The 25780-nt window shown below is 43.8% G+C and overlaps 1 protein-coding gene across 2 annotated transcripts in view; it reads left to right on the top strand.

Annotated features, from left to right (window-relative positions):
- The window catches only part of FYTTD1 (forty-two-three domain containing 1), a 129862-nt gene that overhangs the window by 55465 nt on the left and 48617 nt on the right, over nucleotides 1-25780 (top strand). Inside the window, exons 5-6 of one of the 2 annotated variants that reach the window (XM_086944593.1) lie at nucleotides 21422-21475; nucleotides 24758-24875. In XM_086944593.1, the coding sequence (XP_086800719.1) occupies nucleotides 21422-21475; nucleotides 24758-24875 (172 nt within the window). The remainder of the gene's footprint in view (nucleotides 1-21421; nucleotides 21476-24757; nucleotides 24876-25780) is intronic. The other variant, XM_086944594.1, reaches the window with a different exon arrangement.

Genomic DNA, 25780 nt, shown 5'->3' with positions numbered 1-25780 from the left:
GAGTGTGTGGAAAAAGGTACCCTCCTCCCCACAGCCACGTAGATAGAAAGGATGTTGTATTCTGTGGATGCGATGTAAGAGTGTTCTTGTATAATATACTCTATGTAGGACCTTAAGCTGTACGAGTCTCAGCCTAGCTGAGATGCCTACCTCTTTTGGTGACGCCAACGCCTCATTCCATTCGTGCTCGTCTAGGGCGTCTGCTTCCCTTTCCCATCTTTCCTTCAGGGGAGCCAGCGGGTCAAGCAAGTTGTTCAGGAGTTTACGATAAGTGAGTGAAGTCGCTCTTTATATCATAAAGTCAGTTAGGAGGCGATCCTCCAGTGGGGAGGACTCTGGTAGAGTCGACCCGAAGGGGATGGCTGCCAGCAGAGCATGGCGTATTTGAACGTAGCGGTATGACTCGTGTGGCCCCAGGTCGTACAGTTCCCTCAGTCGGGTAAATGAAATGACTTCGACCCGCTCCCACATGTCGCCCACCGTGGATATTCCAATGGAATCCCAGTGAGAGAAGCCCTTACTGTATCTCAGGTTTCCCAAGGCACGTGTGTCCCAGAGCGGGGTGAGTTTGGTAATTTTCCCCTTCCAGCCTAGCGCGGCCGTCGCCACATGCCACAGTTCCACAGTAAGTTTGGTAGGCCCCGTTAAGGGTCTTATTCTACGTCGGTCATAGAGTGGGGCAAGCATGTTGTTGGTGCCCAGTTGCGCCCTATCTGTTTGAAAAGCTGGATCAGATTGTGAGGCATGTATCCGTTGATTAATGGGCTTGAGCTGTGCCGCCCAGTAATAGAAGTGCAGATTCGGCAATGCAATGCCTCCATCGTACCATCCTCTGTGTAGTTTGGCCTGCGCTATGCGTGCCGGACGATTGCTCCACAGCAGCCCAGAAACAACTGCCGCTACCTTCTTAAAGTACCCCGGCGCCACCGAAAAAGGCGTATTGTCTAGAATATACAGAAAGCGGGGCAAGGACATCATTTTATACAACGCTGCTTTTCCCAACATTGTCAATGGTAACCCCGCCCAGAATTTGACGTCTTGCTTAAGTCATTCCAACGGTGGCGCCAGATTTAGTTGCATATATTCCAGTGGGTCCCGTGTGACATGGATCCCAAAATACTTGAGAGGAACCAGCTAATCCTAGGGGACAGTCCGGTCCGAGCGTCGGAACCTGGCCCTTCAGTACATATAGCTCCGATTTGTTCCAATTAATTGTGTAACCTGAAATTTTGCCGTGGTCGTCACAGATTCAAAAGAGCCGGCACGCCTTGTTCGGGATCTGTTAAGTACACCAGCATGTCGTCTGCATAGAGGGACAGCCGGTCTTCCCAACCCTCCTTCCATTGTATCCCTTAAAGTAAGGGTGTCTGCCTTATTAGGTTAGCCAGTGGCTCTAGGGTTAGCGCGAAAAGCAAAGGAGATAGGGGGCAGCCTTGTCGAGTGCCTCTCCCCAGCGAAAATGTGCGTGAAATGTCGCCATTCGCCACCACGTGTGCCCTCGGTTCCGTATATAACAGCCTAATCCACGATACAAAGTTCAGGCCGAAGCCCATACAGGACAACACCTCAAAAAGGTAGTTCCATTCCACCAGGTCAAAAGCCATTTTCGCGTCCAGGGCCAGTATAACTGCGCTGTCGTGAATCAAGTCCGCCCTCGCCAGCACCCCATGAACCCTGCGGAGATTTAGTGCTGTGTTCCTATGTGGCATAAATCCTGATTGGTCTGGATGGATAAGATCAGGCAGATGAGCCATCAACCGGTTAGCCAGGAGTTTAGCCAGGATTTTACCTTCTGCGTTTAATTAGGAGATGGGGCGATAAGAGGAACACTCTTCCTGTGGTTTCCCGGGCTTGGGTATTGCTACTATAGTGGCCATTCTCTGATCTAGTGGAAGTGCACCCTTCTCTCGGCACTCCTCATACATATCGAGCAAATATGGACTAAGGTCCTCGGACTAGGACTGGTACCATTCCACTGGAATGCCGTTTGGTCCGAGAGCTTTACCAGGTTTGAGCGCTCGTATGGCCAGCTGTATTTCATCGCTGGTTATGGCCACATCCAGGTCGGCTATTGCCTCTGGTTGTAATACTGAGATTTCCATTCCACTCAGTGCATCCTGTGCCATGACCGCGGTCACCTCCCTCTCTGGAGTATACACCTGCTCAAAATGTGCCGCCAGTGCTTCTACTATCTGTTCAGGGTTGGTTTGCGTCACGCCATTTCTATCTTTCACCTGCTGAATCCCTCTGGAGCTCCCCCCCCCTTTTGTCGAGCCAGGCCAACATCTTTCCCGCCTTATCACCTACATCATATATCCGATTCTGTGTGTCAGTAATGTGCCCCTTCACCATAAGGCGAGCATGGTCTGTGTATAATCGCTGGTTGAGTGCAAGGGTATGTGCCGTGTCATCTGTAGGGTTAGCCTCGTGTAAAGTTGTTACTTCACGTAGTGTTAGCTCAAGCTTAGATTGTTCAGCTGCCTGTTCCTTTTTATGGACCGCGATAGAGCTTATAGCTTGCCCCCTTTGCACTGTCTTGTAGGCCTTCCATAACACCTCGGAGGAGGCCACCGTAGCCACATTTTCATCAAAATATTGTGTTGTAGCTTTCTGGAGGGTTTTCCTAATTTTCGGGATTTTGAGGTACGATGCTTGAATGGGGTACATGCGGTTACGCGATTTTGTCTGGGTGGAAATGGTTAGTGATCGGAGAATGGTCTGAGATGCCTCGAGGGTGTATGTCTGCAGTATCTACGCGCTGTAATCCTTCGCCTAAAGCCAGGAAGTAGTCTATCCGGTAAAGACTGTTCTGGACTGTGGAGTGGAACGTGTACTGTTTGTCCTGGGGATGGACGTGACGCCATATATCTACTAACCCCATCGCCGTCAATCGCTGAAACCGAGAGGGCCCCCCAGGTGCAGTTGTCGCTGGAAACCAATCCAGCTGTAAATCTACCGCTGCGTTAAAATCCCCACCCAAAATTACATCACTCTCGGGGAGAGACAACAGAAAGTCACTAAGGGCTGGAAGCATTATTGAATGAAGGGATGGCGGAATATATACTGAGATCACAGTTAGTGGGCGACCGTCCCATTGTCCCTGCAGAGCTGCGAAGCAACCCTGACTATCAGTTTTTGTGCTCAGTGGAATGAAGTGCGAGGATTTTTTAATCAAAATACCAGTTCCCCGGGAGCCCGATGAGAACTCTGAGTGCACCGCCATCTTGTACCCTCTCCTATCTAAGGCCATAGTGGCCCCTCCCGTCAAGTGTGTCTCCTGTAGGAGCCCAATTGGGGCTTGTGCCTCTTCAGCGCATTTAGTACCAGGCCGCGTTTCACCTTATCTCCTAGTCCCTGCACATTCCATGAAGGTATTCTAAGGGAGGAACCACTCGATCGTGACTCATCATTCCCCGCGTCAACTAGCTGTTCATCCGCCATTTTCAATCACGCAGCCACATACCCACAGTCCAAATAGGATCAATCGTACCTGTAGGTATATCTTTCCATTTACACCACACACATTGCAAGCACCAATTCCTGACCGACTTAGCGAATTTCCAACAAAGAAACAACAATCCCCCCCCCCCCATTCCCTCCCTGCCTCCCTGCCTCCCTGCTTAACGGACCTTCAACTGCCCGCCTCCCCAACAGAGCAGAGCGCTTGACCCATCCCTCAAACAGAGTACTTGCACGTTGGGGGAGAGTGTCTCCCCGAGCAGGCGGCTCCCTTGCTGCCCTCGGAGTACCCAGGCCGGCGTCCATTAACGACCTGTATGAGCGAACTGTGTGTCAGGGAGTCAGTGTCTAAGTAATTCACGGTCTGATGACACTATTTTCCCCCGGCAGCTCCAGACAGTTCCGGCGTCGGTGATTTACTTGCGCTTCTTCCAACTGAAGTCTGTGAGCCAGGTCGGCTATCGTTCCGTTGTCTGTGGCGCAGTCTGTCAGATTTGTGTTCCACTGTGCGCCATCCTTCAAGCCAGTCTCTCGCTGCCTCGGGGGAGTCAAAAAATCAAACTTTCTTATCAGCGACCACCCGTAACCGGGCTGGAAACAGCCTAGAGTATGGCAATTCCTGTTCACGCAGTGTCTTTTTCACTTCCAAAAAGGTCCTTCTCCGTCTTGTTACCTCCGCTGTATAGTCCGGGAAAAAGGATATTCGTGAGTTTTGAATTTGAATGGCTTGTGCCACTCTGGCCGCCTGGAGGATGGCGTCGCGATCTCTAAAGTTAAAGAGTCTCACTAGGATCGGGCGCGGTGAGGCCCCTGGCTTTGGTGTTCCCCCAGGTACCCTATGAGCCCGTTCCACGGTGAAGAAGTTTGAAAGGCCCTTGGGGGCTAGATGGTTTTTTTATCAAGTCTTTCACATAGAAGTCCATGGCTCCTGTGGTTTCAGATTCCGGGACCCCCAAAATACGAACGTTGTTCCGCCGGGAACGACCTTCATGATCGTCCAGCTTTTCTTTGAGCAGCTTGTTGTCGGCCTGCAATTTCTCCATTGTGACCTGAAGATCCGAGACATCCTCCACCAATGATTTAGCTACCACCTCCACCTGCTTCACTCTTTCGCTCATCTTCTGGAGGTCCGCCCGTATCAGGGTCACTTCTGTTGCGGTTGCTCCCACCGTTGCCTGTACCTGGGCCAAGGCGTGCAATACATCCTCCAGGGTAGCCTTCTTCGCACCTTCTCCTTCCGTGCCTTTACCCATGGATTTGCGCTGCTCTGGCTGGGAGAGTGATTGTTTATCATAAGCGAATTTATCGAGCTTAGCTTGAGTGGAGGTATTTTTAGGCCCTCTGCCCGCCATAGTGTTACGCTGGTACGTTCTGCCAGCTATGGCTCTGTTGGAGGATTGTTAGCGGTTGGTCTGTTGGGCCGCCGAGTTTCAGCGGTGCCCAGTCTTCTTAGTTGCTAGGCTTTCCACCGTCGGGTCCGCACTCTATACACCAGATGCGCTAGTTGCTCAGGATCCAGTTCCAAATAGGTCCCTCCGGTGAGAAAGTTCGTGCCCACAGTGGCGGACGGGACGTAAAATGGCGGCGACTACGCACTTACTTTCCAGACTTCAATAGCGGTTAGCGCCGCCGTCGTCCACTGTAGCGTCTTGACGTTGGAGCGATATGTCAAACCCTTATTCGATCTGCAAGGATCTACAGGCTATCAATGCCATTGTCGTGGGTCTGCGCTTGCTGCTGGCTCTTCCGGTGTACAGCGCCGGCGAGGCTCCACTTCCGCCCGGGCAGGTCCCAACCCAGCCACCGCGGTTGCACTCACTCCACCAGGCCGCATACAGAGGTCGTCGTTTCTTCCCGTTCCCGGGACATCAATGCTCCCAAACTTTTCCTCCAAGTGCCGTTCGGTCACCGGACCCGGGGCACCCCTTCTGGGTTCGTTTTTGTGCGGATAGGCATGCGGATTGATGCGGGAAGCCGCCTTGCTACGAGAGCCTCTCTAGGTTGCTGCCGCCATCGTCTGCCGCTAGCCACGCCCCACCAAAAATTTTAATATTTTAAACACTTTTTTCAATTTATATTAAATATTTAATGTAATTTAAAAAAACAAATATCTAAAAATAAATAGTTTAAAACAATGTAGTAAATCAGTATAATGGCTGACTGATCACAGGTGAGCGAGAGGCAGCCGGCGCACAGCAGCAGCAGTAGAGAAAACAGCGGCAGCCCAGACCCGCGACCCTTGAAAATCCGGGCAAAAGGAAATCAGACACCGGAGGAAAGGCACGGTTTGAAGCTGTGGACCTGCGGCGTTGGTTCTGTGCCTGTCCCGGTGCCGCGAGAGCAGGTCCACAGCGTGCACCGGAGCCAAGGAGAATGTTGGTGTAAGCCGACCGGTGGCAGCGTGTTCAGGGGGAGGAACCCGAGCCGTTGGAGCACAGTGTTTGGGGGGCTCTCAAGCACGCTTGGATCAATTATTTCCACATACATACTGCATGTGCAAGGATTAGTGCTCAGCTACCCTCCAGCTATAAGCAGTAGTGCATTTCAGAGACAGACATTAACTAACCTGAGGATTTCACTTCAGACATCCAGCTCCTTTACATTCAGCAAGGGTGGTAGCTGGAAATAAGGGAACACCACTCCCTACGGTCCTAGATACAGCCTCTGTTGTTGCCGTAGTGTGTGTATCGCGCATGCGTGCCCGGTGACCCCCAACGGCCCTAACGTGTTGTGGCCGTAGCTGCAGAGGAAGTGAAATATTAGTTTATTTTAATTTAAAAATTTACGAAATTAGACTGTCTGAAGTGTTGAGTGAAACACAGAGGGAGTAAAATGGCGCCACGGAAAAATAAAAGCACATTAGGGAATACAAAGAAGGCAGAACTGACTGGGGGTAATCAACAGGCTGCCCAGGAGTCCTTCTCCCCGGAGGGTAAAGGAAAAATCAAAACGCTCCCAAAAAGGAAAAACTCCCAAGGCTCCCAAGGAAGTGCAGCATGGAGAAAGTAAGGGGAGTATAGCATCTAGTACAATTAAGGAGTTCGTGGGAAAGCACTTTAAAAGTTTTTTTTCTTCTGCAAAGACTATAGAAATGGAAGAAGTGGAGGTAACATGGAAAGAGGGATCCTCCCTAATATTCGATGGACATTTGGTAGACTCCACAGATCTGGTTAACAGATCAGTCCTGTCCTTGACAGGGCAGAAGGGGATAATAATGTCACCGAGACTTTCTTCCTCCATAAGATTAACTCAACAGGTGTCGGAAGAGGAAGATAGTCTTAACCACAGTGAAGATTCTGCCCAGAACCCAGACGGCTGTCCAGTTGGATTTGTAAAGAAGGTCTTGGGGGAAGTCAATGACCAGGAAGGCCTGGACAAAAGCAGTGACACTAATGGTGAAAACTGGTCACTGGATGTAAACTTGGAAGTATCAGAATCCCCGGCAGTTTCAATGTTAGAAATGATGTTAATGGTGCAAAAATCGCTACAAGGATTGTTAGGAAAAGCAATGCTAAACTACGATGTCCTGAAAAGTCAAACTTTTGTGAAGTTTGTGTCAAGATGGCCAATGTTGGTAAAAAGGAGAGGTGAGTATATGCATTACGGCCACTCTAAACGAATACGAGGCTCAGGCAGTGATGCACAAAGAAAGTTTAATCTAAGAGCAACAAAAAAAAGAAAGTAGAGGAAGGAGTCTTTAGAAGAGTAACACATAAGCTTAAGTCTCAATCGAATAAAACAATGAGGGATCAGAAAGGAATAGATTCTGAGAAAAGGACCAGCTTCCCAGTAAAAAAAGAGAAGTATAATAGGAAAACCCAACAGGATAATGAGTCCCGTAGCCTCAAAACTAGCAAAGACACAGGCCCGGATGCCTCCCATCAAAAATAAAAGTAATGTAAACCGGGAAAGTAGCCCGAAAGTGATTCCTAGATTAAACATACAAAACTATCAAGGCGCTACAAAGTCAGAAGAAGTGGTTGACAGAGGGAATGAGTGGCTTTATTTTGAACACATAAAATTGGGAAGGGGTGGCAAAAAATTGAAAAAGAGTGGGTATTTAAATAGAGCACACCTACTCAACGTTTTTGCCCATTGCCCAAATCTAAATGGAATAGGTTCTCGATCTAAGAAAGGTGGGATTCCAAACAACTGGGGATTGCAAGGAGGTCACCAAGGTACAGCTTTATTCAGGCTTGGTGACGTTCGCAATAGAAAACGCAGAGAAAGAAATCCGTAAAGAGGGGATTCGTCTAGTGCCCAAAGAAGAGTTAGCGCTAGTGTTTAAGGTGCCCCAGCAGAAACCTTTTGTAAGGTACCATGCGGGCTAAGCAAGAGGCAGGTGAAGCTCCCAGAGAAGGAAATAGAGTAAGGGAGAGAATATTTTAACATAGTAATAAATAATACAGATATGCTGGAAGCAGGACCCTCATATAGTTACATGGAGGATTCCGTAGTGAATGGGTTTTTAAGTGATGTAGAATAGGCAATGGGGCAGCCACAGAGCACACAATTGGTCTCTTGGACCATAAATGGACTGGGAACACATCTAAAATATGAAGCTGTGAAAAAACTTGCAAAAAAGAATGAAATAATTTGTATACAAGAGACCTGGCTCTGTGGTGTACCCCGAGTAGATGAAAGGTTTCGACAAGTCCACCGTACAGCTGTAAAATCGAACTCTGGGCGCCCTGCAGGTGGCTTGTTGACAATGATATCAACAACTTTAACAACTAAAACCATTTTGATATCGGTAAAGTGTAAGTGGCTTTTAGCCTGCAGAATCCAAACCACATTCGCGGATAAGAAATATAAATTTATGCTGATCCTAAATGTGTATATGCAATAGAACTCAACGAAGGAATATGGGGTGGAATTATTACATTTTAAGAATGATATGGATGCACTTTGTGATGAAGTATGGAAATGACCTGATTGTGTCAACGGGAGAATTTAATCATAAGCTAAATCCAAAATTGTCAGATCAATGGTACTCGGAAATTCTAGAGGCATATGATATAAAAAATGCTGAGTTTATGGAAACAAAAACCTCTACTGATGCGGTGGAATTGGGTAACTATTTATCAAATAAAAGTTTCTTTTGTCTAAATGGAAGGATAGTCCAAGACCGCCCGGCAAAGAAAACTTTTAAATATGGGGCACATAATTGCCCAATAGACTATGTGTTTATGCCGGCATGGAATTTCGAGTTAGTGAAAGATTTTAGCATTAACCCCATGGAATGTAGTGATCACAATTTAATAAAGTTAGAATTGGGAATAGCACAACATATGGTTTTCGACAGAGTTATCTGGCAAGAGACAGAGTATCCAAAGCGGATGACCACCAGGTTATCTGAAAAATCTATCGAAGTTAGCAAGCCTGCAACATAAGATTCAGTTAGGCAGTTTGAAGGGCCAAGACCTATTCTGGTTTGTGGAAAAAATAAAACAAGTAGTGGAAAGTATAAGTATAGAATTAAGGCCCACTGCAAATGACCAGAATAAGAAAGGAAATACCCAAAGTAAGAAAGGAACATGGTTCAATCAGGATTGTTTAAAGAAAAAGAGAAATTAGGAGAGAAGAGCGTAGCCTATGTAAAAAATTTACACGAGCAAAGGCGGAAAACCTAGTAAAAATAAAGAGAATATAATATGTAAATCCGCAATGTAAAAAGGATCCATAAATAATTTTGCTGGGGCAAAATATTGGAAACCATTGAAACTAAGAACCTACGGCAATTCTGGAAGCTAATAGTCAGCTAGGGAACCTTTGACTGCCCCAATGACCTGTGTAGTGGAGGAAGATGCATGGGCTGAGTATATTCAGAAATTGTTTGCCCCGGGGAGGTTGTCTGATAATTTGGTACCAAAGCTGTGAAGAGATCTAGTAGAGGATCTCAAACATGATTGCTCAGTAATAAATGTTCTTAGGATAATTAGGCTTTAAATTTAACAAGCGCGGCGGGCCCGGATGATATGCCTGCCCTGATATTCAATTCAAACCAGCTCTGGTGGGCGGAATTCTTCTCAAAAATGTTTACTTTAATATTAGAGCAAGGGGTTGTACCAGCAAACTGGAAGGGTGCAATATTAAGGCCACTGCACAAGAAATGGGATGTACATGACCCTAAGAACTACAGGCTAATTAACCTATTAGATATAGGAGAAAAGATTTTTGCTAAGATGATACTCGGTAAGCTAAAAGCGTGGGCGGAACTTCGGTCAATCGTGCCAGGGGAACAGGGTGGGTTTAAAGAAGGCCACTCGAGGGGGAGGAGCCAAGATGGCGACCTGATCGGACGTGTAGTCCCTCGGCTCCGGAGACCGTCTCCTTCTTTGTGTCTATCCTGCCGGTGATCCTGTTTTTAGAAGACACGATGTGGAAGCCGATGTGTCCAGGCGTCCTGCGGTGTAATCCTGAGGCTTGCGACTCTTTGCAAGTAGGAGCAATGTCCAACTGAAGTTTGCGGCCCGCGGCGGACCCGAGTCCGGGGTCTCGAGTGGACGCTGGGGCCGGCTGCCGGGTGATAAACACCGGGCGACAGAAGCGGCTTTGACCCGGTCGGACCAGTCACAACAGAAGCGGCCGAATTTGGAACGTGCGCTCTCTTGGACTGCAGGTATTGCGTTGGTTGTGCCTGGCAGACTATCCGCAGAGATTGCATGAGTGCAGATGTCCACATCGCGACTACGGACGAGTGCTTGAACACTGCCCTGCTAGCGGCGGGAGGTTCCCGATCTTTCTACCCCCTCCATGTCGGGCGGAGTGGCTTGCTTCTGGGGTGATGTATACGGCCCCTTTTTGGACCTGCTTAACACCTTTCCTCGAGCTGTACGCCTTTAGCACTACTCGAGGTGTTTCCAGTGGCGATCACGAAGTGCACAATGGAGGGCAGCTTCGGAGAGGCTGTACCACGGAGTGATGGTGGATGTGTGGTGCGTGACGACTTGACTGGGCGGACACATGGAACTGCGCGGGGCTATGGAGCTTTATTGGCGGCTATTGTCTCCCTTCACTCCGAAGTGTTACACTCTGCAAAAACCCTGATCAACAAGGTGGCCGTTCTAATAAGTGATCGTGGATGCTCTAAAATGGCCGCCTCGTCCGACTGTAGCGGGGCTCTTTGTTCTACGTCTGACCGCGACAAGATGGCAGTGTTGCGTAGCGGTGCCTGCCCGGCGACCCCAGACCCCGGGGTGCCTCTTACTACTGCTGATTATTGCCCTGGTCGAAGTGGAAAGTACAGACTGCAATCACGACGAGTATTCTATCCTAGCACTGCCTCACCCTCTACCCGGGGATCGCTCCAGAGGGGGCCTGACACCGAGACTTTCATCCTTGGTCTGACTTCGCTCTGTGCCACGGGTGTGTCTACTCTTGGCCCAGCTTGTTCTCATTGGCCCTGTATGTACGGGACATGGTTGAGTGCTCTAGTCGATGTTTCCCGTTTGGACTATCGTACACATCTCCCTGGATTCCCTGGATTTCCGTGGTTAGCAGTGGTGGCGGAGAGAGAACTGACCAGGGGTGAACATGTATTATTATGGTCTGGGGATCTCCTGTTGCTGACCTGGGCATGTGGGTGGTGTGTCACTGCCTTTGACTGCGCTATGTGTCGATTCTGCATCTCTAATTTATCCTGATTGTATTGCTTAATATCACCGGGCTTCTTACTCTGTGTTGTTGCTGGACTTGCGGGACAGGGGGGGGCGGGCGGTGGGCTCCTCCCGACCTTTCTTTATTTTTGAGAGTTACAGATTAGGATTCTTTTCTTACTCTCTATATTTCGGGACTCCTTTTACTGGGCGACAGGCACACTGTTAGGGGGGGTTGGGCCGTAGCCAGCTGCAGGGGTGCAGGGTGGGTGGTGGATAGGGGGGGGGGTTTGTTTTTTCCTTTAGGTTCTATGGGCCCTCTATTCTTTTTCTTTTTTCCTTATTCTGGGTTTAGACGTTTCGTATGTGTGGTAGGCAGCGAATCTGGCATTTTATTACGGTCTTATTTGTCAATCCTGTTTCTAAGACGCCAGATCCACCTCGTTGTCCTCGATATCCTGCTCTTGTCTATCCTACAGAAAAAATCTTTAAAATTAGACCTCATTATTCCTGTTATATATCCTTAGCACCTTTTTTGCTGCAATGTACTGTACTTGCTATCCCTCGGGCTCATTGCTGTATTGTATGTGCGTTTTTTTGTCAATAAAGGTCTTCCAAAAATTTAAAACAAAAAAAAAAGGCCACTCCACGATTGATCATTGTTTTGCCCTGTGGGCTTTAGCTAGGAAATCGATTGAACAAAACGGCAAACTATGTTGCTGTTTCGTCGATTTCCGAGCGGCCTTTGATTCAGTAGATAGAAGCAGCCTTTGGGAAGTGCTAGAAAACTATGCATTGCCGGTGGGAATATTAAATATTTTAAAAGAATTACATAGTGACAATTGGGCCCGGGTCATTAGAGATTCAAAGGGCTCATTAACGCAGAAAATTCCTGTAAAGAATGGCTTGAGACAAGGGTGCGTCTTGGCACCCTTGCTCTTTTCAATCTTATTAGCAGATCTTCCCGTAGTTTTGGAAGTTGATAAGAGTGCTAGCCCGCGCATGAATAGTAATAAAGTTGCATGCCTTTTTATATGCTGATGATCTAGTGATCGTGGACCAAACTGAAATGGGCCTCCAAAGGAAATTAAACACTTTTAAAACATATTGTGATAAAAAGATTCTAACGGTGAATATGGAGAAAACAAAGATCCTATGTTTTGGGAAGAGGCTAAACATTTTTAAATGGTTTTTAGGTTTAGACAAATTAAAGGTAGTAAGTGAATATAAATATCTAGGCCTTTGGTTTGACAGGGCATTAAAGTGGAATACCCACGTGGCAGCACAAACTTCAAAGGCGGCCTCATCGGTCTGAGGATTGAAAAAATTAATAAGGACTATGGTGACATGTCTCACAGACCGTTACTAAAGGCATTTGAAGCTATGATACCCCCCACAAGTTCACTACGGCGCTGAAGTGCTCTATTTGAGTGGTAAAAGGGAGTGGGACCGGGAGGAAGGAAAGATAATTAAAATGCTGTTGTCCCTACCTAACGGTTCCATGTTGCAAGCTATTAGATTGGAGGTAGGCTTGACTGCATGGGAGGTAAAGGCACAAATGTCATTGCTAAGATTTTGGAACCACCAGAAGCCCGGAGGTGAACAGAAGGTGTCAATTTGTTGCAGAAAGGAAATACAAGTAAGCAGCTTACATAGGGCACTGGAAGTGAGGAAAACCCTTCAGATAGTAGCTGCGCAATTAAAGTTGCCCCTCGAACAACCTTTATTGAATTTTGTTTTCACTAAGAAAATACTTAGTGATCGAGGGCACGGACATTCCAGATCACAAGACCTGGAGTACCTGAAGTTAAAAAACAGTGAACTGGGTAAGGAATGAATGGGAAGAGGAGGTCCGGTTTCCATATTTGGATGTGTTACCCAGTAAATGGTTAAGGTACGAAATCATGAAGGTTCGGGTAGGCTTAATCACATGGAAGATCGATAGTAAATTAAAAGTAGCCCTGATCCAACCTGATGGTATTTGTAAATGTGGCCTAGTTGTAAAGAATGACATTTTACATATGGCCACCATAAGCAAGATTACAACCAGCGATCACCTCGGTCTACCAGGCAGGGTTGCAAGCCGCAACTTATAGAAAGCTTCTACAATATATAATGCCTTTACATGGGTGGCCATAACAGCCATAGCTGCAATACCTCTGGCACCAAGGTAATGACCTTTGTAAAACGTTTTCCCAATGTCACATGATTTATCTCTAAAATTTCAGCCTTAAAAATATTTTGGAAAAGCAGCCATTGTTTTCAAAATATGGGCTTATGAGTTCTGGAAAAAAAATTACCTTTTCTCAATTATACACTCTATAAAATGTGGTACACGCATAATTCAACCAAGTCAAAACTTCGAATGTAGTGTTGAGGACTGCACACAGGAGAGCTACTTATAGGTGCCTGGAAGGCTAACCGTAAATTATCTTCTTACAATATACAGAGTAGCCAAGACTCGTGCTGCACTAGTTCCTTCAAGTGTTAAATCAAACCTAATCAAGCCAATTCATTCATACTTACTCAATCAGCCACTCATGGTATTGTAACTTTAGAAAGCCCATTTTGCCTCCGGAACTAGTTGTGCTTCGCTGGACAACCTGGAGGTGGGGGGTGTCTTTTATGTGATTCTATTGCAGAACGTATTTCTGGCTTGACTTTAGTTAGCAAATAGGTTACATCGGCTACTTTTTACACCTACACTGCAGATTTTGTGATTGATCAGTGACTGAATTGCGTTTTCAAGTGAATTTCCTCACTTTGGCTAGGTTGTTCTGTTCATCAGCCAGTGGAAACTGCTTTCTGAAGTAGTCACTTGATGCCCAGAGCTGCGTTGCTCTTATCCTCTTGCCTAGTGAGTCTTGTTAACCATTGGATTTCCAGTGTTTTAAATCTGAATTGTACCTTTGTGCACAAAACGAGGGCTCGGAAGCAATTGATGTTGGTACTAAAGCATTGGTATTCTGTAGAGACTGAAGCAATGCGTTCAGTTCAGCTATTTGTGTTGTTGAATCACAACCCATGCTTCACATGTATACATTTTTAAAATTCAGAATCCTCAGTCGCCCCTTTTGTAGTGTGGCAGGCAGCAGAGTACCTCTGTGGTGTGCCTACTGCAGGTCCTGCAGATGTGTGTAAAATATTTTGTTTTTATAAGCATTCAGTGCTATCACTGAGTGTGTATGAAATTGCTCGCTGACCATGTATTGTTTGTGAATTCATTCACTATTGGGAAATTAGGTCTTTTTTTCTTCTGACAGTTGCACCACAAATAATAGGTTCCCAGTTTTATAACTAGTGTGGTACTGGGTCTAAGGCCTCCTTGTAAATTGTTTAGTGTGAAGCCCTGATTTTAAAAAAAATCACTTTCCAGAATTGTCAACTATTTCTAGCATTATTCAAGGTCGGTAGCACCCAAATGTTTGTGAATATGCATCGGTTTCCTTTTATGTAGTGTATTAACCACTTCCATGCTCATGACTGCTCCCGGCCATCATGCGCCACGGTTAGCGTGTGCGCCCGACGGCCAGGAGCCGTCCGAATCCCGCCCGCCGTTTATTTCTCCCACACAGCTCGGGAAGTAAACTCATGTGCAAGGGGTTAATAGGCTTTGGGTTTGATTTTTCAGCACCTGCCCAGACGCACTTGGCTATCCTGCACAAATCCTCATCAAAATAGGAAAGGAAAAATAGTATACTGCTCATACCAGCAAAGTAATGTGTTAATGTCTGACTGGGTTGTAAGTCTAATAGTAGTCCCCCATATCAAAGATAGAAAATCTCTACTGTGGAATCCATTGCCAAACTAAAACAGTCTCTTCAAATTCTATTTTCTATTCTTTATAAGTGCTAGTTTCCCTTTTATTTCTGCATTCAGTCACAATGGCCTTTGAGTACCTTTGAAGTGGGAAAAGGAATGCTTTCTTATATATGAATGGGCAGAACATCATATGGTGCCAAACAGTTGCACACAAACATTATAAGAATGGGCAAGCCATATTATTGGAAAGCAGTAACATAATTACTCTGTCTGAATGTGAGGGGGTGTACTAACAGCAGAAAAGCACCAGATATCTATTGCAGTGAAAGCTTTCTTGGCATGAAATAGACAAAGATATTGGAGTAGCTTGCATATATAAAATACTCTATGCAGATTGAAGAGAAATGAATCTATCATCCTTTCTTGTATATTATTTGTCCCCGGAAGTAGTAGAGCTAATGGGATCTTCCAATTGAGTTGTCTTTTGTTGGAGATTATTTGTCTCCAGTCACACTTTAGATTTTTGGATGTTTCAACTAAAAGAGACCGGAACGGGGAAAGAACAGTACATTACAAGTTGGAGACTGAAAGATAAAGACCTGTAAAATAGGAAATAGTAACTAGTCCATGGCAAAGGACGTCATAGTGGATGATCAAATATGTGGCACAATATAAGTTGAACATCTTATTGCCTGTGGGGTGTGTTTGACCAAGGCATCTATAGTTGTACAGGGACAGAAGCTTGACTAGTGTTTTAAATTAGCAAAACACTGAATGGGTTAGAAGTAGCTATTGAAAGTTCAAAGTTGAGTGGTCACACAAGGTGAGAGCTTAACTGAGGACCATAACCATGCAAAGTCTAGAATTTCATGAAGTACGAATCACCTGAAAGTTTAAGAATGTGCAAATTGAAATCCAGATTTCAAAGTTTGTAATAATTAGACAGTATATTTCTTTGTGATAGACTACCGGCCCTTTACCCAGAGCAATTTGGTTTGAAGTTGGGTTGGATTTTGTGGCAGCTGCTCCTGTACAAAGACACCTGTGTCTTCTAAATCCAACGCTCTCCCTCATGACATCTGCATAAAAAGTAATCAGCTATACATTCTGCATCGCCATGAGGATTATCTTTAAATCATATTCTATTTCTATTTGAAGAGAACAGTCCTCTTCTTTAAAATCAAATGAATAATGGTGTGGTTTGGAGCTCCTTAACACAAGTTGCTAAAGCACCATCACACATTCTGCTTTGTGGTCTGGTCCTGTCTAACCATTCCGAGTCCAAGATGATTGGTTATTTTTGATCAGAGGAGAAGTTGACTTGTGATTTTCCAAAATCAACAAGCACTGGCAAAGCCAATATGGTTGACTTTAATGTGCTAACACATGGAAAGTGGCATGCACACATACTGTGTGCATGCATTAGCAGATTCAATACAGACCTATTGGCTTTACGAATGCTTGTATATTTGAGTAATTTTTATAGATTGCACACTTGAGTCCAGCAAGGGCCTTTTCATATTTCAAAAAGTGTGACTGTCATCATTTTTTCCCCTAGGCCAGTGGTTGGAAAAACAATGTCTCACCATCCTGTGTTTTTTGGTAGAAAATAGTTTTAATACGGTTTCAAAAAGTACATTTTCATGTGTTGGCAAAAGTAAAAGTGACAATATATTTTTTCCCTACAAACGGTTTACCTGTCTAAATGAGTTAGAAATTTTAAATTATTTTACATCTGAAAAAAGTCCAACTAATAATCATAAAGTATTTAAAATTTCGAAATAAAAGCTGGTAGTGTATTATCCTTACAATGCATGCTAAAATGGGATGTTCATGTTTTTTGCCACAAAATGCTAGAGAACTTTTGAGAAGATTTGGCCTAGTGTCTTGGACTACCGCCTTTAATATCTAGGGATCTTGGCCCCTGCACTATACTTAATGTGTGATTCTGGGCAAATTGCTTAATCTCCTTATGCCTAAAAATGTAATGGGCGTGTGAATGTATTTGTGTAATCCTCACTTGACGTGCACTATCGTGGAATCTCCCAACCTCACACATAATGTTCAGAACTCCGTTGCTTCACAGGTAGGTTTACAGTATATAAATATCATTATGTACATACAGAACAAAAGGTTTTTTTGCAGCCCCAACCATTTATCGTTACTGAAATGCTTCGATTGAGCATAGGACCTAATAGGTTACTCCGCAGTGCCTTTAAAAGCTCTGGAGAAGATCTTTATAGATGGTCTATACACACTGTTAGGAGCTTGTCCTTGAATGAACAGTCTTTTTAGTTCTTGTCTATAACAGTGTTTGGGAAGCTAATTTTCCAAAGTCTTGGTAAGAGCTGCTTGCTGTAAAAGTAATACCTGGTCTATATAGTAAAGTATGGCCAGACTTTTTGGAAAAAGAATTTGCAAGCAGGAATTTTCAGAGTTTTATTTTGTTTTTGTCTAAACCATATAGTTCATTTGAGCAACGGATTTTAGCACCCTTTTGTCAGTTTTTATTGTGGAGGGTTTCTTTTTCCTATTGATACCACTTGAAATAATCTAAATGTTTTTCCTTCATAAGCCAAGAGGTTTAGTATTTACTAATTTCTCCTTGTTTTTAACTGCGGTTATACGTGTTGGAATTTAATTATTGACCCTTATCCCAAATATTGCTTCTCTTCTTGACTGCATGCAATATCGTATTCCTCATGCTACCTGGAAAACTTAACTATTGCTTGACCATTGTTGTGTTTTTTTTTGTCTGAGACCAATTTGGTGGCTTTAATCATAACCTCAGTCTCCTTTCTTTGTCTGAAGTTTTCCTACAAATGTATGTCTTCTCAGCTGAATAAACACATGCCAGAAGATAACTTACTTAGAATACACATCCGATAACACCAGGCCTGGCCACTGTACAGGATCTGCTACACTTGTAGATGGCTTGCTCCAATATTTTGATGGTCTCCTTTCAATACTCCTTCTTTAAGCTATTATTGAAGCATTTGACATATGAAACCCACATCAAGACAATACAAAGCAAAATGGGTACCCATGAATGGTTCAGCGCCTGCTTCCCTGAACACACAACTAGTGAATATTGGAACAGCCTTTTACTATCCGTTACTACTATTCCTATTTGTTCTATTACTATCTGTGCCCCTTTTATTTATTTATATGCGGGTTTGTAAAGCGCTTGAATAAACTCCCGAAGGAGTATCTCCGCGCTGAGAGACAGCAGAAGCAAGAACCAGGACGATACAACAGTACAGGACCAAAAACTCACAAAGTGGCAGATCTTTGAGTGCCACTTGACTTAACTGGTTAAACCTGAAACAAAAAGGTTTTCAATTGTTTTCTGAAAACCGAATGGTCGTGACACTGTCTTAGTTGGAGAGGAAGGCTATTCCACAAAATAGGACCTACCACTGACCGAGCCTTGCCACCCAGTCTGGTCCTGCTAACCTTAGGTACCCTTAGCAGCAGCTGCTCACTTGACCTAAGGCTGCGTGTGGGAACATATGGAACACATTTATTAGCTAAATAGACAGGGCCTAGATCATGTGTCTCTTTATCACCAATGCTGTATGTTAAACCACTTGGAGACTTAGAAATATTTTTCAACGGTATTCTGGGGATGCCCACATTTTTCTAAAATCTAATCTTAGTCAACAAATCCAGTAGGGTCCATGGAACTGCTTATAGGTATAGATAGTGCAGAAGCACCTAAAATTGAATTCTCTCAAGGCAGAATTTCTCCTCTATCAAAAAAACTAAATGTTTCTCGGATTTCCACCTGGGTTAATGTCTTAAAAGAAACTGGCATAAATACCAAACTAGATAACTCACGCAAATACCTTACTTTGCTTCTACATGAATACCAGCAACTCAGAGACCACATTTAAACTTTGACTGAATCTGATCATGTATGCCTGTGTCAGAGATCAAGACCCTAGTGAATACACTTCCTATATGAGACCTTAAAATTGATTTTGAGAGTTGTGCTTTTTCATCTAGATTTTGGATTATTTCAAAAGAACCGATCGCTTTAGGTTAATTAGTATCTGATAGACTTCTAGACCCATATTCCTTACCTTTTGAATTTTGTCCAATTATCAGACTGGGATATTTTTCTTGAGCAGTAGCCATGTGCACTGGTAGTTGGGCTCATTCGGTTCCACGTGGCATCGTCATCCACTCCCGAAGTGATATGCCCACATAGGTGCCACCCCAGCGCGCTGACGTCAGTTCTTTTCTTTCCGTGTCAGTTAGTGCAGATCCGGGAAGAGCTGCCTTTAGTTTCTTTTTGACTAACTTTTTTTGAAGTTCTGTCAAAGCTTTTTGAGGTTTTTTCCTTCTGGTCTGATAGGAAATGTAATTGAAGAAGGCCAACTTCAAGCCCTTGGACTGGTGTGAGTATCTGGGTTAAGTCTGCAGACTGGACACTTTTCCAGATGCTGGCATGCTTTTCCTACACGTCCCCCGGACACAGCTTTGGCCATTTCTTCATATCTAGTTCCAAAAAAATATCTTTTCTTGGTGCAGGCTAATTCTGTAATGGCTTAATGTGTTCTTGAGACTCTTGGGATAGTTTTTTGCAGTAAAATATTTTAAAGGATTTGATTTTCTGCGAAGATCCCTTCTTTAAACATGCCCGCTTCCCTGGCTGCTCTTCAGTGCCCATTCATTCCTTTTGAGGTCTCGCCTAGCGTTGCAGCGCGCATGCTCTGCTTGCGTAGCGAGATTTATTGGGGTAGAGGGATTTTAAGAGAAGGACTTTTGCTCCCGCCCATGCTTTCTATTGGGCAACGTCAAAAGCTCTGCCTTGTCATTGGTGTGCAGCAGTTTTTGTTACCGCCCTGTGGCTTTTTTCGACACGCACTTGGGACAGCTAGTCTATGGCGTATCTTGCTCACGCTGCCTGCATGCACTAGACGGCTCTCTAATTGCAAATCAGCATTGTGATTGGTGGACCTTGTCAATCAATCGGAGAGCCTACTGGTGCATACAGGCAGCGTGAGCAATACACGCTGTAGACTCGCTGTCCCAAGGGCTCTTTGATTGGGCATCGATTAGGTATCACGCTGCCTTAATATGGGCGTCACTGTCCCTCTTCCAGACTGCATCAAAGCTGTTACTTAAACCCTGTATTCCCGTAACTTGTGCTGACTCTGTTCCTGACGTCAACCTTGCCTAACTTTGTAAGCCGGTAGAAACAAAATGTATATTTATATAATGACTTTGTATTGTGTGCAGAACAGCATGATTAATTATTGCATATTCAGTCTTTCAAGAATGCCAAATTGTAATTGATAGCCTGGATGAGAGGCCTTGTCTATATGCTGGGGCGCAGCTTTTCACAGCACTAGGCTTTGCAGCGCCTGCTTGCACTTCGGTGTAGGCCTTTCATTGTGGGTGTTAGTGTGTGTTGGGGTGAAGGGTTTTAGCAACCCCTTACATTTCATAGTCATACTGTCCGAAAACGTTTGTGAATTGCTCGACCTGTGGGGTACGTAGGAGAGGTCACATGCAAATCCCTGCTATCTGGAGCTGTCGCCATATACACATTCCTGCATTGCTGTCATTCCTGGGTGGGGGTGCTGCAAGGGTTAATCCCAAACTGCTGCACGCTTCACCCAGAACGTGCCACACATTTAAATACCTTTTAGCTCCTAATAAAAAAGAAAATGCTCACTCCTTAAAGAAAAGAATGAGGCGCCATTTGAAAGTTTTCATCCTAGGATGTAAAACAAGCATTTGCAATGTAATAGGCCTCGTTTTTACGAGAGTTTGAGCTATTCGCATTGTAAATGACAATGTATTTTATTTGTTTTGGTTTTTAAAACAAATAAAAGGCAATGTCATTTGTAATGCTAATAGCTTAAACTCTCGCAAATGCGAGACCTATTGCATTGCAAATGCTTGTTGGTATTTTGCTATTTAAATTCAGTTAGTAATTATAATGTAGTTTTTTGGGGGCTGCTGGATTCTCTTGTCTTTTTTTCAGCGATTATTATATTTTTATATTTATTTTAATACGGTTCACTCTTCTGCAGTCTTCTAAAATACACCTGCAAAACGTTTAATAATTTGCTAACCAATAAATTACGTAGTTTTGATTAGGATAATTCACAATGTGATTTAAAAGTGTAACTTCATTGTTTAATGCTTTACTGCACAATAGATTCATGTTCCCTTCCATGCAAGCACTTGTACGGATCTGTGACCTTTGCCCCTTCCAATACAAGGAGCAGGCACACGATGGTGCAACACCAACATTAATGGGCTGTTGGAGGATGTCGTCCTCTCCTGCTGACCACCATGCAGTCTGTACCTGGGCCACTTCGGCTTTGTGCTTAGCCATTTAAGCCGGCTGCGCATTTTCTGTGATTGGGTTTGTAAGGAAGGGAAAGCAGACAAAGCTAGTCTCTCAGCTTCTGTCCTGCACTCTCTAACCCACTAAACACTAGTGTCGGCAGGTATACTAGAAGCGGTTAATGAAGCGTGTTGCCGTCTCAGATCTAAAAAGCCATATTTCTTTGCAATACCTATGCCATTGTATTCATGTATAGGGCAGCTTTTGGTAACTAAATACCCTTTTATCCAAACAGCATGCAGCCACACAGATTGGATTTCTTTGGCTCGTCTCAGCCTTTCTGGCTAATGTGAGTTATCTTGAAGGATTAGTTGTTACCATTTCTCCTGATGTTTCCATCGTCTTCAGTGTTTTGTCTTCTGGCTGTATTTCATTTGTGGCCCATCACTTCATCCCACATCTGTAGTAGACGCTCTGAACCAGCAAAGAGTTCTGTTAGGGATTTTCTGATTACAGTAACCAAGAACGGATGTTTTTATATTTTGTGGAGTCTCCATTGAAATTGTATCTCTAGCACAACTCTTTGTTTCTTCTGTGTTAAAGACATTTCATTCCCAACCAGCTCAGATCATTGGCATGTGGTAGTGTCCTTTCATGTTTCTCTCTAAGTAATGTAACACTTCTACCTACCCCCTCCCATCTGTTGTGCAATTTAAATATTGTATGTTGTGTAGATGTATTGTTCTTAATGTTGACTAATTGTAAAAAAACCTATTGTACTATCACAGAACAGAATGTTGAATGTGAACTCCTAGTTGGGCACCGTCATTAACCTTTGCCCGTGAGAGCGTGAGCTAGGGAGAGGAAGATAATTAATGAGACCCCTCATGTTGAGCAGGTTGAAAATGACAGCACCAAGTCTGGATAGATTGGGAGCTGGAGTGGAGTAAACTCTGCAGTATTGGGCTTACATAAAGCCATGTGCAGCATGCACAGTAAGGAAGCTGAGCGGATGCATTTTACTTTTATCCACACATGGAAACAGAACATTGAATGATGTGCATTTTGCTAGCTAAATAGGTATCTAGTACAGGATTTGTAGACGAAAATCAAGTACACAAATTGATATTGAAGACAAAATGTTGGATTTTCTACTCTTACAGAGGTGTCGGACGGGTTGCAGTATTGTATAGGCATCTAAACCTAATCTCCTTCAGGGAATGCACGATTGGTAGAGTTCAAACTCATTGACACAAATATAATTTATCAAAATGCAGCTTCTATGAAAGTTAAGAGCAACAGGGACCAATGAACTCTTGCTTATAGTAAACAATACATGACATGAATAATGTTTTGGATTCAAGTGAAATCAGATCTTTTTTAAATTCTCTGTAGATGGATTTTCACCTGAAGGAACTCTGCTCTTTCAATCCCTTAGATGTCTACTCCATTTGATAAATTAAAAAAAAACTACACTGACTGATAGCTCTCACTGCTCTTGGAGAGATTATGTCTGTGGTGGGTTGCTCTCGAGACCCTGGTCTTGTGAATGTGAAAAGTAGTATTAAATGAGGCATGAAGTGGAGCTGATTTTAATGTACATGATTTGTGAGGTTCTGTGATTGTGGTCTCGCTACGATGTGCATCTTGCCAAGATTCTACTTTGGGGCTTGGAAATGCCATTCAAAATCTGCACTGGAATTGAGCAGACTGTTCTAAGACTTCGACAACTTTTTCTAATGTTATATGTATAGACTCCTAATGCCTCTAATTCACATGAGGAGACCTGATGATGGGCCATAGGATAACTACAGTGGAGACATGTGTTATGGTATTAAATATCTGTGTGAAATCAACCCTGAAGAAGTTCCTCTGTTTAAAAAGGAACAAAATGGGTTTACTGTTTTTATTACATAATAATGGAATGAAGAGTTAAAAGTTCGTGAAAAACATTTGGGACTCCAGTCTTGAATGTTCCAAGTTAAGAGTGTGCTCAAACATATTTATTGAATTGTACTTTGTTGTGGTAAACTGTCAGCAGGGATAAGGCAATTGCCCCACCTTTGTGCTTTGTTTCTACCATGATCGTAGAATAAAATGGCGGTTAAATGAGAGCCTCTGTGCTCCAACCTGTGCTCATCCCAAACTGTAACCTTGTACTGACCAAGCCTCTTATTGCATTGTAACTGCTCTGTTCTGCTTTGCTACCATGATCGCTGTATTGAAATTAAATCATCTTGTGCCGCCCTGTTGTCCTGAGAGCCCTGAAAAGTACTTACTTTATAATCATTTAAAGGGATGTGGGCTCAACCTCATGGATATCTTCAGAAAGCCAGTTGGCAGAGATGTGACTATGGCTGAATCTGTCATTTTTGCCCCATTTGTAACCATAAAAGTAAAGGTGAGTTGGGGCACAGTAAGTTGACGGTGAATATCAGACTAATTCTGTGATGGTGAAGTGGAAGGTCCTTGGTTAGGTGTCCCCTTCTAACAGCAAGCCATATGTGATTGTTCAAGCTATCCTAACCGAAAACTGTTGTCTGGACTGTCACGCTGTAACTTATGAGGCTCTACCTCTTCAGGTACTGCACTTTTACCTGGGGGTAAAAATGGAATGTGCAGATTGGATTGCTGGAGACCAGGCTTTTCTTAATGAAATGGATTAGTTCTCTGCCAGTAAAGTTTGTGCCGTTAAAGTGGAGGCTGCAGTCTGCATTGATTGATTAATGAGTTTTCAGTGCTCATTTTTGTCACTTCTCAAGCTTTTTCAGGTGTTTTTTCAGTCACACAGCTATAATTAGGCGCAATCAATATTTGTGAGTCTTAAAGTTTTTTTTCTTCTATTAAACCATCCCACTTCAAGTCTTCAGTTTACTTAACGTATTGCATCTTTAGTCGTCCTTGGATTGCGTAGTCTGTTTTGGAGGCAATACTATTAAATTCAGTTTCTCTAACTAGTAGTGCTCCCACAATTGTTTTCTATAGTAAGTGTCAGGAAGATGTTAAACTTGCATAGTCAAAAGTAATTCTTTAATTCTTCAACTTTAAGTGCTTGATTGGCCCAAGTTTCATTGTGTGATACTTTGACCTACATTACGAGTGGCCATTTGCTTTGAGGGGGCAAGTGCTGCAGTAGTTACCAGCCACATCAAATTATGAGATCTGCGGTAACACTATAACTGTTTTAGTTTTGCCCAGAAAGGAGCTGGGTGAAGTCTCGACTAAAATGATGAATTCCTTGTACCCAGAAATATAGCTGCATCACCTGTAGTTCTGTATTTCTTAGTGATCCTCAGGGTCCAACTTGTAGTAGCTAGATTTGGAGTTGGAAGTAACCCCAGCAGCGTCAACTCGGGGTGTGGGGAAATGCTAACCCATTTTCCTAAACAGTTTGTAATGATGGCCTAATGATAATACCTAGGAAATAAAAGTTCTCCAACTTGTATTTAACTAGTAAAGTATCTGGTTAGCATGAGATTCGATCGCTTCAGATTTCAGTGCCCCTCAACGAAATGTCTGTTGCAGCGTCCATTGTTTAATTAATTGTCCTGTCTATATGTTCTGAAAGCCTACTTTTGGGTTGATAGTTTGCATTTTTTTTTAAATGTATTCTAATGTTTTTCGTTTAAAGGGACAATTTATCATCTGCTATGTCATACAGTGGATCCACTATGTCTTATAATGGGTATAAATTGGAAGAACAGAGGGAAAATCGTCAAGCAACTTTCCTTTCCAGAAGGGGCCTAGAGGTATGTCTGCACTGCATTTTATTCAACTTGTTTTGCAAATTGGTGTTAGGCATGTTTTGATAATTTTACCGCACCATGTTTTGATAATTTTACCGCACCAGAAGTAGTGTCAGCTCTTTAAATTTGACTTTTTTTTTCTTCTTCAGAGCATTCTTTAGTTTGTCACTTAAATTAACCTCTCCATAAGTGTTCAGTTTTTTAAGTTTGAATTCATGTGACTCACTAGATCTCTTCGTGTGTAGTCTGATATCCTCTTTAAAATCATGGTACTATTGATAGGTCGCTGGGACAGCCCATCTTCCTTATCAAACTGAGACTCTACGCCTAGGGTTTAGCCTGTTCCACAGGACCCCGTGGACTCTGGTATTGGTTAATCCTTGGCTCAGTATTCCATATTATATCTCCACCCCAAGACCAATGCTCTACTTCACAGCGTTGATTGTAGAGGTAGGGGTGCGAAAGGGAGCATTGATTGGCTCCACTCAAGGCTCTAGGTAATGAGGGAGATTTGGAACTCAACTTGGTAATAAATAAGCACCAATATACATGCAGTTCTTGTATTTAGAAAAAGAAATGGGTTCATCATATTCATTAATAATAGAGTAGTAAAATATTTCCGTCCAATGTGAGGGCAGTTTTCTGTTTTAGCAGATAACGCAGGGAGGCCCAGCATTGCCGATCATGCCAGAAGACTTCGTGCTCAAGCACACCTGAGTGTTTGTGCTTTATTGTATGCAGTGCGAGGTGAAGTTGTGGTGTGGGGATCAAAGCAAGCAGCTTTGGGAGGAGTAGGTGGAGGAACCTTACCAGACGTTTCACCAATAAAGACTGCTTGCCGCACCAGTTGTAAAATAAAAAAGTGAAAAAAACTCCCTGTAACATGATATCCCTTCTGCCCTCAAAAA

This window comes from Lissotriton vulgaris, chromosome 11, assembly GCF_964263255.1.
Source record: "Lissotriton vulgaris chromosome 11, aLisVul1.2, whole genome shotgun sequence".
In the NCBI taxonomy this organism is placed as follows: Eukaryota; Metazoa; Chordata; class Amphibia; order Caudata; family Salamandridae; genus Lissotriton; species Lissotriton vulgaris.
Note: the sequence above shows the minus strand (reverse complement) of the source record. Positions and strands in the feature narration are given on the sequence as shown.